Source organism: Nannobrachium achirus (genome assembly GCF_963921795.1).
Source record: "Nannobrachium achirus genome assembly, chromosome: 23".
NCBI lineage: Eukaryota > Metazoa > Chordata > Actinopteri > Myctophiformes > Myctophidae > Nannobrachium > Nannobrachium achirus.
In genome coordinates, this window is record NC_137830.1 from 25035884 (window position 1) to 25048750 (window position 12867).

The following is a 12867-nucleotide window of genomic DNA, read 5'->3' on the forward strand; positions in this document are numbered from 1 at the left end:
ATATTCAAACCTTTTTTTGTTTTAATTGTGATTTTTTTTTATGGTAGGCCTATAGAGCTCATGAAGAGGCCTATAAAAAATCTTCAAATATTACATTATTTCACAAGACCACTCAAAACAAGGAATTATATACAGAAATGTCAACCTTCTGAAGTCAGAGTTGCTTGAAGTCCAGTGTGAATTTTCCGCTGTCAGTGATGATTTGGGGGTGCTATGGCATCTGCATGCTTTTTTACACATTAGCCTAATCTAATTATTTTAGATGGATCTGTAAACATATCAGGGGTCATCACCATGTCCGTACACGAACAAATGTCTGGCAAATTAGGCTACACACCACTATAATGTTCTTATTTTGATCATAATACCCGATTACTGAATGTCAAGTCTCCAGGTTTTCTTCAGAATATGTATGACAGTATAATGACACTGTACTAGCATCACACAAATAGTACTTGTGGTTCCCAAATGTTTCATTTGCAAGGACCACCATAACTCTGAGAGTGTAGGCTACAAATGGGACTTTCTTTTACGTGATTAATTTCTATTCTTCTTGAATGTTGAGACAAAAAGGAAAAAATGCATATTTGTTTTGATTATTTTATCAATCAATTTACAGAACATGGCAATATTTGTTGCATTTGATAAATATAAATAATTCACATATATGTAAAGAAGAAAAAAGGTCACTTTTTTCCTATCTTCAGGGAAAAAATGTAGGCTACCTACACCTCTGACCTCCTGAAAGATGAATTTTCAGGGCCGTTTTAAAGGAGGCCAGCGAGTTACTTGTTTTAAGGGAAATGGTCAAAGAGTTCCACACTTCAGTGGCTGTATTGTAAAAGGAGAATTTCCCCATGTTTGTACTATGGGTTTGTATTATTAAATCGTTGTTTACGCTCCCTCTGGTGTTGTAGTTGTGGGTGTCGCTTACTTTTTGGAGGTGTTTGATCAAATATGCGGGCACTGTGGGGGTTGATGATAGATTTGCATTGACTATTTTAAACGTCAAACCCATTTTCAATTGTTTAACCCTGTCTTCTACATTTAGCCATCCTAGGCCCGCAAAATGAGTGGGGGAAATATGGGTCATTGGCCCCAGGTCGAGAAGTAGGCGAATCAATTTGTTTTGGGAAGTTTGGAGCTTTGTCTTAAGTGGCATTTTGATGTTAGAGTACCAGGAGGTACAGGCATAGTCGTAATGGGGCTGGATGATGGCCCCAGCTAGAGTCCCGAGGGCCCTTTTGTTAACAAAAGAGGACATTCTACCCAGGTTAAAGTCTGGAATTCAAAATGTACTTGAGTAAAAGTATGAAAGTGTTGGCATCAAAATGTACTTAAAGTACCAAAAGTAAAAGTACAAAATGTTTTAAAATAGCCAAGGTATAAAATAGGGCTAAAGTGGCTTATGTAGGCCTATGTTTTATAATATTATAATTTATATCTGCAAAGTAACTAGTAACTAAAGTTTTCAAATAAATGTAGTGGAGTAAAAGTACAATATTTGTATCCGAGATGTAGTGGAGTAGAAGTAAACGTATTGAAAATTGGAAATACTCGAGTAAAGAAGGCAATAAATACCTCAAAAGAGAGAGAGGGAGAGAGAGAGAGGTACAAACACACACACACACACACACACACACACACACACACACACACACACACACACACACACACACACACACACACACACACACACACACACACACACACACACACACACACACACACAATCTATGCCATGGTATGTCACCTTGCATGGAAACTCCCTTGAGATTTCCATTGTGGTAACATAATCTCTCCAGTAGAGGGAACTATTAGTGTCGGTGTGTTGGATAAAAATAGCCCTTAATACTTGACATGGATTTTCCATTCTGTGTCACAACCTTACAACATACTGGACATTCTCAAGACTGTATGAGCACCTGCCCTAGACGGGCTTGCATAGCCATTAGCTCTATTTATTCCATTCGTTGTGTCACGGTCAGTAACCTTAAAGATTGCATGTTTGCAGTGTACTGTACATTTATCATTTCCTACTTTAGAAAGAACAGAACTTGCAGAGTCACCACTGACTAGCTGTCTAGCCAACTGTTATGTCACAGATTTGAACAGTGTTAGGTTGAGACAGAGATAGGGGGAGGGAGGGAGACAGGGTGGGGGGGGGAGGGAGGGAGACAGGGTGGGGGGGGGGGACAGAGAGAGAGATAGAGTTCTGCAGGTCACTGTCACTCCAGTGCCAGCCTGCATGCATGCGTGTCTCTCCGTGGCTGTGTTCTGTGTCTAAATGCACGTCTCACACAGATCCTAACATCTCAACTCTTTCAACACTTTGCACGGACGACACAGGTAGGCTGAACACTTTTCATTCTGCTCAGCATGCAGTTATAGCCTATTATCCGGACTGAACAAAGCCTAAAATGCTCTACAGACAAACAAGAGCATTTTATTGCAGTTGTTTGTTTGAGAGGAGACATGATATTTTTAAATAGCACATACGTACAGTATGAATCAAGGGACTGTAGCTTATACCGAGTGACCTCTGACAGGCCCTCTTTGATAAGAGGTGTTTTGGACTAGATCAAACATGTGACTGTCTGGATGGGTCAATCAGTTACCTGGGTCCACTTCCAAGTTGGAGAAGGGAATGATCCAACTTTGTAGGGGGACACAGATACTGACTTGCCATAATAAAACCAAATCAAAACAGCCATGTCAATGAGTTCTCAGACACTTCCTGTCTCTGACATTCAGACTGACCTTATCTCCATTCTGATTGGCTCTAGCTCACTGAAATCTGTGTCCAACTTCATAGACAAGACATACAGTCACACTCAAATATTAGTATACTGTAGTGACCTACTGTACATAACGTCTCAGATTGTATACCTTGCTGTCAGTTCAAACAGTTCTTTGTCATGGCCGGGACAAGATCAATGGGCTATGACTGTAGCCAATAGCATCACAGAGCGGAGTAGGTTGATACCAGTGGTGTAAAGTAACTAAGTACATTTATTTACTCAAGCACTACAGTACTTGAGTACACTTTTGAGGTATTTCTACTTTACTGGAGTATTTCAATTTTTTTGTACTTTTACTTCTACTCTACTTTAAATATTTGTAAACTTTTAGTACTTGTTTTGTAGATTTTAATTATAACAAAACATGCAGTACCTACGGATCGGCTTGTAGATCTGCTATTTTCAATGGATCTTTCTACATTTTCTACATTAGAAAACTTAGAAATAATGTGTAGTTTCTACTTTTGTTACTTTAAGTACATTTTGACTTTTGAACTTTCACTCAAGTAAATTTTGAATTCTGAATTTACTTGTAACAGAGTATTTCTACGTTGCAGTATTGATACTTTTACTAAGTAAAAAATGTGAGTACTTTTCCCACCACTGTTAGGCTATGACTGTAGCCAATAGGATCACAGAACGTAGTAGGTTGATATTCTCAGCACAATTTAAAGGGATACTTCACTTTCAAAAAAACGTTTGGTCATTTTATCGTCTAATCAGGCTTTTATGAACACCCTGAACAGTTTTTTATTTGCTTGATTCAATATTTAGATATTTGATGTAAATGTTATTAGGACCGCTCCCCAGTCCCCATACACACCCACTTCAAACTCCATTTTAACCATGATAGATTCATTAAAAACACCCATTATTCTTTCTAGTGACTCATACTGTCCTCCTATACGTGAGCAGGCCATGTTTTATTTATTTATTTATTTATTTTGAATAATTCCTTGGGAAAATGGCCTGCTGACGTATTAGGAGGGTGTTATGAATCACTAGAAAAAAATAACAGGTGTTTTTAATGAATCTAACAGGTTAAAATGGAGTTTGAAGTTACAATGGGTGACTGTATGGGGAGAGGCCCTGGGCCTGGAGGGCCTGATAACATTTACATCAGATATCTAAATATTGAATCAAGCAACTGAAAAACTGTTCAGGGTGTTCATAAAAGCCTGATTAGACGATAAAATGACCAAAAGTTTTTTTTTTTTTTTAAGTGAAATATCCCTTTAAACCAGGGGTGTCGAACTCATTTTGGGGTGAGGGCCGCATTGGATGAAAGGCGACTTGATGAGGGCCGCAACCAGTCGCGGATCGGATGGCATGCACACTCGCGCACATGTTCGCTCTGTTTTTCTTCCTGTCGTCTCAGCCACTGCTGTAGCTAGCAGTATAGCAGTATATCATTTTACAAATTGTGTTCATTATTAAGTAAAATAGCTACTTTCATTATTGGTATTACAGTTGCAGTTAGGTACAAGAGATGCTATTTGTTTAAAGGAGTAGTTCATCCCCAAAATGACTTTTTTTTCTTTGATTACTCACGCCATGGAGAATTGAGTTCAATAATATATTTTTATTTTATTTGTCGCATTACTAAGACAAAAATGTGATAATAGTACACTTCCCCCCATTGATTCCAGATGGGGACCCAAATGCATTTGGGTCCCCATCCGGAATCAATAGGCATGCATTTATTGTAATCAAATGTATGTTTTAGGAATGAGTCTACATTGGCTCCATGGCATTTTGGGGGTGAACTACTCCTTTAAGAAGTGCCAATAAGAATAAACCATTTGATAATAGAATAATTCAATTCCTGATAGTCTCCAGTACGCTATAATTTGTAAATGGCTAAAAAAAATATTATTGATGCAGGACAATAATTATTTTTATTGTATTTTATAATAAAACAAATAAAAGTAATGAACAATAATGGCATATTCAGAAAATATCGGAATAATAAAACTTTTACATTTTTATTATTATTATATTTTTTAATAAGTTATTTTTTTTAACAACATTCATTTCCATGTCTAATATGTGTAATCTTTGAGTACAGTTCGAATATTGTAGGTATGTTCAGGTATTATTCATAGCCAGACCAACCACCCTATTCCTAGCAATGCTGTCATCTTCAAAGAGAGAGAGAGAGCTGGTCACTTAACATTCCAATCAATCAACTCAATCACTGCCAGGTGGGAGAAACCTAGCCTGCAGTGTACAGACATTAGTTAGGTTAATTCTTAAAACAATCATAACTCTTGACAGGAATGGGCTAGAGACTTACTTTTTTTTCCTAAATGCTCAGAAATGTATGCTCTAGCCTGGGGGCCGGATTGAATCATCTCGCGGGCCGGATTCGGCCCGCTGGCCGTATGTTTGACATCCCTGCTTTAAACTAAAGGCCTGAGTGTTTAACTCTGACCGCTTGTCCATGGGAAAACGTTACATGAATCAGTGTGAATGTTTAGGAAGTCAGGGATATAATCAAGTTCTTCCTTTCAGGTTGAATACGTAGGCCAATAATAACCTCACTCAGGGACGCGCTGGGCCCCTGATTCAGCCCGGGAAAAAGAGTTGGAGGCTCTCATTGCGCGCTATAGAGAGAGAGATCTCTCTATAGCGCTGCTGCTACTCAAAGATTTGCCATTTCAGATCATGACAAGTGACAAGCCAGTGGGCCAATTACATGAGTTATGTTTCGTTGTTGTCGGGTGGAAACCTTGTATGTCCAAAACCGGTTGTTTTTTATTTATCATTTAAAATGATGATGATTTAAACTAGTGAAAACAGCCGATATACAAGCACACAACGCCTCGCACCGCGAGGCGTTGTGTGCTGGTCCCTGACTGACCAACCAGAAGGCTCTATCTGCCTTGTCCCGCCCTGGTTCCGCCTTTTTTATGTTGAATTTGCTAAAACATAATTTTTGGAGATATAAAATAATTTGAGTCAACAATCTGAGTCACTATACTGCCACTGAGCAGCTCCATTTTACTGAAACCAAGTTTGAAATAAGAATTGAATACACAGAATATCAATACGAAGCAACTGAATTACAATGGTAGTGGATGGAGTGTCCCACCGAATGTCCCACCGAGACATAGCAACCAATGAGTGTGAAGAGGGGCGAGATAACGGGCGGGACTTGACAAAGGGTGAATTATGATGCTCATTGAAGCAATATGGGAGCATTTACAGTAGACCATTGGCATATTCATTTGAAATATACAGAACCAGGTTTAGGGGTTTGTACGGTACCTGCAGGTCTGCTGGTATACAGTGTGTGTGTGTGTGTGTGTGTGTGTGTGTGTGTGTGTGTGTGTGTGTGTGTCCAGTGTCTGCTTAACGTTCCAAATTATGACCTTGTTATTCATGTATTGTTGTATGTGATTTCACACAGATACATACTACTGCTCTATTTCACTATTTCACTGTGTTTGCACCAATCAACGTCCTGCCTATGTGTTCAATATCAAAACATCAAGTTCTGTGGAGGTTATTAAGGGACTTTGTCTATCTCCACTCTCCAGTGTCAAAGAAAACATGGCGCTCCACTTCGCAGGCTCGTCCAGTAATCCTATTGTGAATGTGATACATTGCACAGGTCGGAGCGTACAGACAAGGCCTATCTATTTCCAGACTAGCGTGGTAGTAAATGTTTTCTGCAAGCAAAACAGAGACATATGGCACAACTTAGGCCCCAGGACAGGTCACCTTGAGAGAAACTCAAATTCCTGCACACCAGATCCGTTCTGTTCATGAAACCAGAACAGACTTCAGGGGGATAGAAAGAATGAGGTGAACGGTGAACATTTGACAGAATTCTGTCCTATATGCCAATGGTTCTTAAATGTTTTCATGTCAAGGACTCTGAAATTAATACTGTATGTATATGGTCGCAGATCCTCAGTAAATATTTTGTGCCAACTGCCATGGGAAACTAAAGGAAACAAAAAGATGTGTTTAAAAAACATTCCATATTTCTTTCCAAAAAATGTTTTAATGGCAGATCTACAACCTCACAATGCGACGCATCGGGACACAATGTGAGTTTGTAGATTAGCTATTTTCAAACATCAATGTAAAATGGGTTAAAGTGGTTGAACTGATGTCGCTGGCGACCCCCGCAGGGTCCTTTACAGCCTGTGTGTTTATACTTGTTTGCGTGACACCCAGGCTTTACATTTTGACCTACCCTCACACCATGTCACATCAAATCTCTGAAATAGCTTCCGTCCGATGGTGACAGATGGAGATGTATATGGTATCTAAACATAGCAAGCTATGCTGGCACATGCCTATACATAGACACACACAAGTGCTGCAACGGAGAGCAAAGAGTGAGCAACTTTTTCCGATCAGGGCATTAGTCTACTTATGTCAGTGAGAGGACAAATAATCAGCTATTTGATTCCCTCTTGTAAATGCTAATGTTGTTTGGTCAGTCACACTCAAACATTTAAACACTATTATTGCTCTATTTGTGAGTGTGCCAATGCGCTCTGAATGACTGTCTGTCTGTTATGCCGAATTAATGCATGTCTGCCAGGAACTGCATGCACCTCGCATCTGTGCCAGTGCCAGTAAAGCCTCAGTGAAGCACCACATGGAAGTTAGTGGATCCACCTGATCCGGAGCGGCAGGGCTGCCTGAGAAGAGAGCTCACAGGCGGATAGGAGAAGTGCAGATAGTCGGTGTCTGTTTGTGGTGGTTCTAAAACCTCCATGTGGTTCTCAGCAGCGGTTGTGCCTGCGTAAGGGCTGACTGGCACTGGTAGAAGCCGGCAGGCATGCATGCAGAGTTCCTGTGTTTTAGGTCTCTCTACACCGTTTTGTCCAGTGTTAATTGCATTCAAAGTATGGTTTTACAATTATAGTGTTTACAATTATAGTGGGAAGCTGGACAAATATTAAAATTAGAAGTTATAGTTCACCTACCTTTATATCCCTTAATCCCTTAAGCTTACTTTGAATGCAATTATTGATGTATTAAAAAGTTTGCAATGACATGTTAAATGAATACAATATCAATCAAAACGAATAACGTAGGCATATCGCAAAATAATGAAATACCAGTAAGACTCCCTAATCGGGATTCGGGAGATAAGCGACCATTAGGTCGCATACACAAACTTTAGAAGGCAATGGTAGGCAATCAGGAGGGGATATGGGAAATGGGACAGATCCATGTTGATGAAATGACTTTAGAGATACTGTGTACCACTTTGCGTGATTTTAGGGCAAAATATGTAGGAGCAGTGTCCAGAAATGTATTTTGCAACAATCGGCCTCATGGCGGCGCTAGAAGAGGGCCATGTGAGAAATGAGGCGGAGATATGAGTAGGAGAAAAGTGTGACGTGACGGACAGACTGACTGACTGACAGACTGACTGACTGACAGACAGCCGGTGGAGGTTTTGATAGTAACTGCGACCTGACGGTCGCAACAATGTTAAAATGCTTGCTATCCAAATACTGTTGGAAAACAACTGTAGGCCTACTTATGTTATCCTTCATGAAAAAGGTTTAAACAGCTAAATCTGCTCCACCCCCAATATTCCATTGAACAGACAGGCCAGGCATTTGAGTCAGCAGGGAAAAAACTGTGTGGTTGTGAATCATTTTATCACAGGAAAGAACACCTCACTCTGACAGGGACTGGTGCCCTGTTCTGCAGAACACACAGCTGCTTAATATCTTTCCAAACAATATGAATGTTATGTATTCATTCATGGATACAGCCAACTATCTCTACAAGTAAATACTTACTGTATTTACAACAGGCAGCCACACCTATTAACTTGGACTTAAATCAAACAGAAATGACATAAGACATAAGACCACAGTGATGCTTATACTTCTGTCTGACTGTGAAACAATGCAAGCTTGAAGCGTGGCGCAAAGCTTGTAGATCTGATACTTTTGTTTTTTGAATCCTGGAAAGTAACAGTTTTGGACATACTGTAGGTTTCCACCGCACGCGCGCGCACACACACACACACACACACACACACACACACACACACACACACACACACACACACACACACACACACACACACACAAAAATGTATATTTTTATTTAAATCAGTGATCAGTGATCAATGATCAAAGTAAACTGAAGCGTGGCCTACAAACTGGCCTAGACACAGTATGGCCTACATCTTGGCACAAACGGCTCAAAGTTTGTTGTATGCCCTGGGTCCCAAGCTTCGCAGGACGTGCTGTGATTGGCTAAAGAGACACTTTATGAAATTAACTCATAAATAGTGCTGCTCACTAGGTGCGTTTTTTTTGTTTTTTTTTAACTGTTGCACTTCCATTGACAAATGTCCCACTGTTTGTGCACAGTACACCCAGCAGTCATTCTGGAGGGGAAGAGCCCAGCTGTGGAGGCCAGCAGGGGGGCAGGAGAAGAGAGGGAGCCCTCCTCCCTGGTTGAAGACCAGAGGCCGGCGGCGGCAGCAGCAGCAGCAGCATGGCTGAGCCCGAACCCCCCCGCCACCCTGCCCCTGACCCAGGCAGAGCTCCCCGGCTCGCCCTGGCAGAGCGAGAGCCTGATGGCCGAGTCCTGGTCCACCATGGGGGACGTGGACCGCGAGGAGACCAAGAGCCTGGACAGCAGCAACAGTGACGGCGGGGCCCCCGGCGCGGCCGGCGAGGAGCGCAGCGAGAACCACTCCTCCATGTCGGACATGGTCCACCTGGAGAGGGAGGAGGCCGAGCTGCTGCTGGAGGAGGCCGAGAAGGCGGCGGCGGAGGCGGAGGAGGCGGAGGAGGAGGAGGATGAGGAGGACGATGAGCTGCAGGGCAGTGTGCTGAGCGTGCTGGGAGGGGAGAGCGAGCTGGCCGAGCTGCGGGAGGAGGAGCTGGACCTGACGCGGGGGACCGGCGGGGTCACGATGCAGGTGGTCCCCCCCATGGCCCTGCCCCCGCTGCCTATCGTCCGGCTGGAGCCCCCCTCCAGCACCTCCACGCCGGTCCCGGCGCTCACCGCCGCCGAGCTGGAGCAGCTGCTGTCCACGCAGGCGCTGCACCCGCCTCCCGTCCTGTCCGCGGAAGCAGGGAGCCAACCTCTTGACCAACCCCTCCATCCCGTGGAGGAACCTGCCGCCGCCGCGTCGCAGGGAGCCGCCGCACCTACAAAGGGGGAACCGGAGAAGGCCGGGGCGGAGAAGGCGGGGCCAGAGAAGGCGGGGCCAGAGAAGACGGGACCGGAGCAAAGTGGGCCACATCATGGCACCGGCGAGCTACCCATGATGCTGTGCGGCGGCGCCGCTCTGGTCGCCGTTGTGGGAGTGGTGGCTTACGGCGCCGTGGTCTACTGCAGGAAATAGAAAACCCCCCTGTCTCCTTTTGGACAGCCTGTAAACCTGCGTATGTCCACCATGCCCACCATCCACCCCCAAACAATGTCTTGCATTGCGGGGGATGTTCGTTGCACAGTCGTTGTGGTCATCATGAGCGTGAATTCAGATCCTTTCTGCTGTCTATGCTACCTCAAGCTCAGGACTCAAGGCTGTCCATCATTCTGTGTGGAGAAAGTCCCGTGATTTCAAGAAGAATGTAAAAAACATATATATAATTATTCACAAGTGAAAACTATTTTAAATTACACTGAAAATCTGAGCATTTGTTGAGGGGTTGTTGTCTTGTTTGTGGGTGTGTTTCTCTCTTGTCATTAAATCACACAGTAATGTAACAGAATAAATCCTGTTTTATACTTATACAGTGAGACTGTCAAAGCGTTTATTATATTTTTTTATTAGAAAATGAGTTATTGTTGTCGCCTTGCTTTTGGGTAACAGTGGCTACTTTGGACACAAATAACATAGCAGCCAATGTCTTTGAATTCATTACCCAAGAGTCTCTGCAAACATGTCCGGCGAAGACGCGCTGTGATTGGAAAGTCTTCGCTTTGACTGGCAGTTCTGCCTTGGTGCCTTGGCAAATGTCAGGAAGAAACTCATCATCTCCCCCACACATACCTAATACAGTCAAGTCCCTAGCAGGGACCCCCTGAGTCTAGGCTATACATTTATGGAAGTATGATTGCTATTGCTTAAACATGTAACTTTATAATGTTGTGGGACATAGGCTATACTGTAGATGCTATAAATGGTAAATGGTGCATTATTATATAGTGCCTCCATCCAAGGCGCTTCACAATGACATTACATTCACCCGTTCACACACCTATGGTGGAGGAAACCATGCAATGCACCAACCTGCTCATCAGGACCAATTAGGGGTTCGGTAGTCTTGCGTGGCTAGACTGTTGACTCCCACAATTTGCAAATGCTCCCGTCATCGCAGCTTGTGGAATTGTTGTCTGGCTACGCGAGACTAGGGTTCAGTGTCTTGCTCAAGAACACTTTGACACCTCTGAGGGAGCCGGGGATCGAACTGGGAACCTTCAAGCGGCTGCTCTACCTCCTGAGACACTGCCGCCCCGGCTATACATATCCACGAGTTTCCTACGCCCCATAGTGCATTGCGCAAACGTCTGCACCGAGGTTCCGCCGCCGATTTACAAGCTCACAACGGGTTGCATCTGCGACGCGACGTGAGCTTGTATGTCTGCTGTTAAACCCGGAAGTTTGGTCCTGATAGTCTCCAGTAAACTCCCGCGGAAACTTGTGGATACAGTAGTTGTTAAAAAGTGAAAGTCTGTAATGCTGCTTTAACACATGTCGACAGACACTTGTCTTACAAGAATACACCTGGTGTCCATATTGAGGGCAAGCTTTCTAGCATATTATTTTTAAAGATTTTCAAAAAATAACAAAAAGTTGCCTAGAGGAAGCTCAACACATTGCGATTTGACACATTGTGAGAGTGTTAGTAGATCTGCCCTTTTTTGTGCTATTTGTCATACAATGACGTACAGTAGACAAGGCTTAAGAAGATTAATGCTTAAGTGGTAAATGATGGAGAGAGCACTTTGCACACTGATGTGTCATGAGAGAGGAAAACGAAAAACAAAAACTATAAAAAACACACAAAAAACGTTGCCGCCATGTAAACACAAGTCTCTGTGCCAGTGATTGATGTCACATACTGTGAGATGTATGGCTTTGGCCTGCCACCTACTGTTCAAAAAGCCACACTACAAGCATTTAACAGAGTAGTTACAGCACCTTCTACATCAGGGATGGGCAACATGTCTTTCCAGGGGGCATACTGACTTTGATAAAGTGAGTGAAGGGCCACACATTGGACAATTGACACTTGAAACACATATTGCTGAATGAAGTTAAAACTGTGTGAATTTTTTAGACACAACAGATTACTTTACAATAGTGTCAACTACTAGATTTTTGCCCCTTGTTTTTCTTTACAGCTGTACTGTATCACTCACATCATCAATCAAACATATTCCCTATTTTGTGCAGTGTCTTTAAGGCTTATGAATTATTTTATAAATATGGAGCAATTATGGCAGACTGTTTCACTGTTACATTATACACATTTAACATTTGAGTACACACGGATGGAATATGTATATGGAATACTCAAATGGTACATAGTACATACATATAAATGATTCATATTTATTTGGAGTCGCGTTAAATTAATTTCCCTAAAAAAACATTAACATAATGCTGCTGTCGATTTTTGGGGCGTTATTTAGTTTTTCTTTGAGGACCTGAGATGGTCGAAGGGCCGTGTCCGCTCCGGCCCCCGGGGCGTATGTTGTCATATGATACTCCAGTCCTCACTCACAGTCACAGGAGAAATGTGTTGTTTTTCCTCGGAGGCCAAATTATGAAAATCTTACTATACTTTACTATACAGTTTGTACTCCAGTTTTACTGTTCTTTACAATTATGCTCACAATTATTCAATGCTCAAGAATAATAAAAGGTACTGATCCGATGCTATATCATCCGGGCAAAAATCAATCCCACAACAGATAATGGATTTACGACTCTGTGGCTTTCACCAGCATTTCTGTCTGATAGGCTAATGTGTGTCAGTGGCTTTGAAACTTCTTGATTTCCCATTGAGTGCCAGTAAATAAAGAAGTAGATTCCAGGGCTGAATGTGTTGCG

The 12867-nt window shown here is 42.6% G+C and overlaps 1 protein-coding gene across 1 annotated transcript; it reads left to right on the forward strand.

Annotated features, from left to right (window-relative positions):
• Positions 1-2212: 2212 nt before the first annotated feature.
• Positions 2213-10539, forward strand: LOC308309142 (uncharacterized protein). Its single transcript, XM_080754618.1, has 2 exons — positions 2213-2349; positions 9164-10539. Exons 1-2 carry the CDS (start codon positions 2253-2255, stop codon positions 10147-10149), a joined length of 1083 nt encoding a protein of 360 aa, XP_080610744.1. The 5' UTR covers positions 2213-2252; the 3' UTR covers positions 10150-10539.
• The last annotated feature ends 2328 nt before the right edge of the window (positions 10540-12867 follow it).

Coding starts and splice junctions, on each gene's coding strand:
- LOC308309142 (XM_080754618.1), top strand. CDS start 2,253: ATGCGTGTCTCTCCGTGGCTGTGTTCTGTGTCTAAATGCACGTCTCAC. Junction 2,350..9,163: donor ACTTTGCACGGACGACACAG/GTAGGCTGAACA, acceptor GTTTGTGCACAG/TACACCCAGCAGTCATTCTG.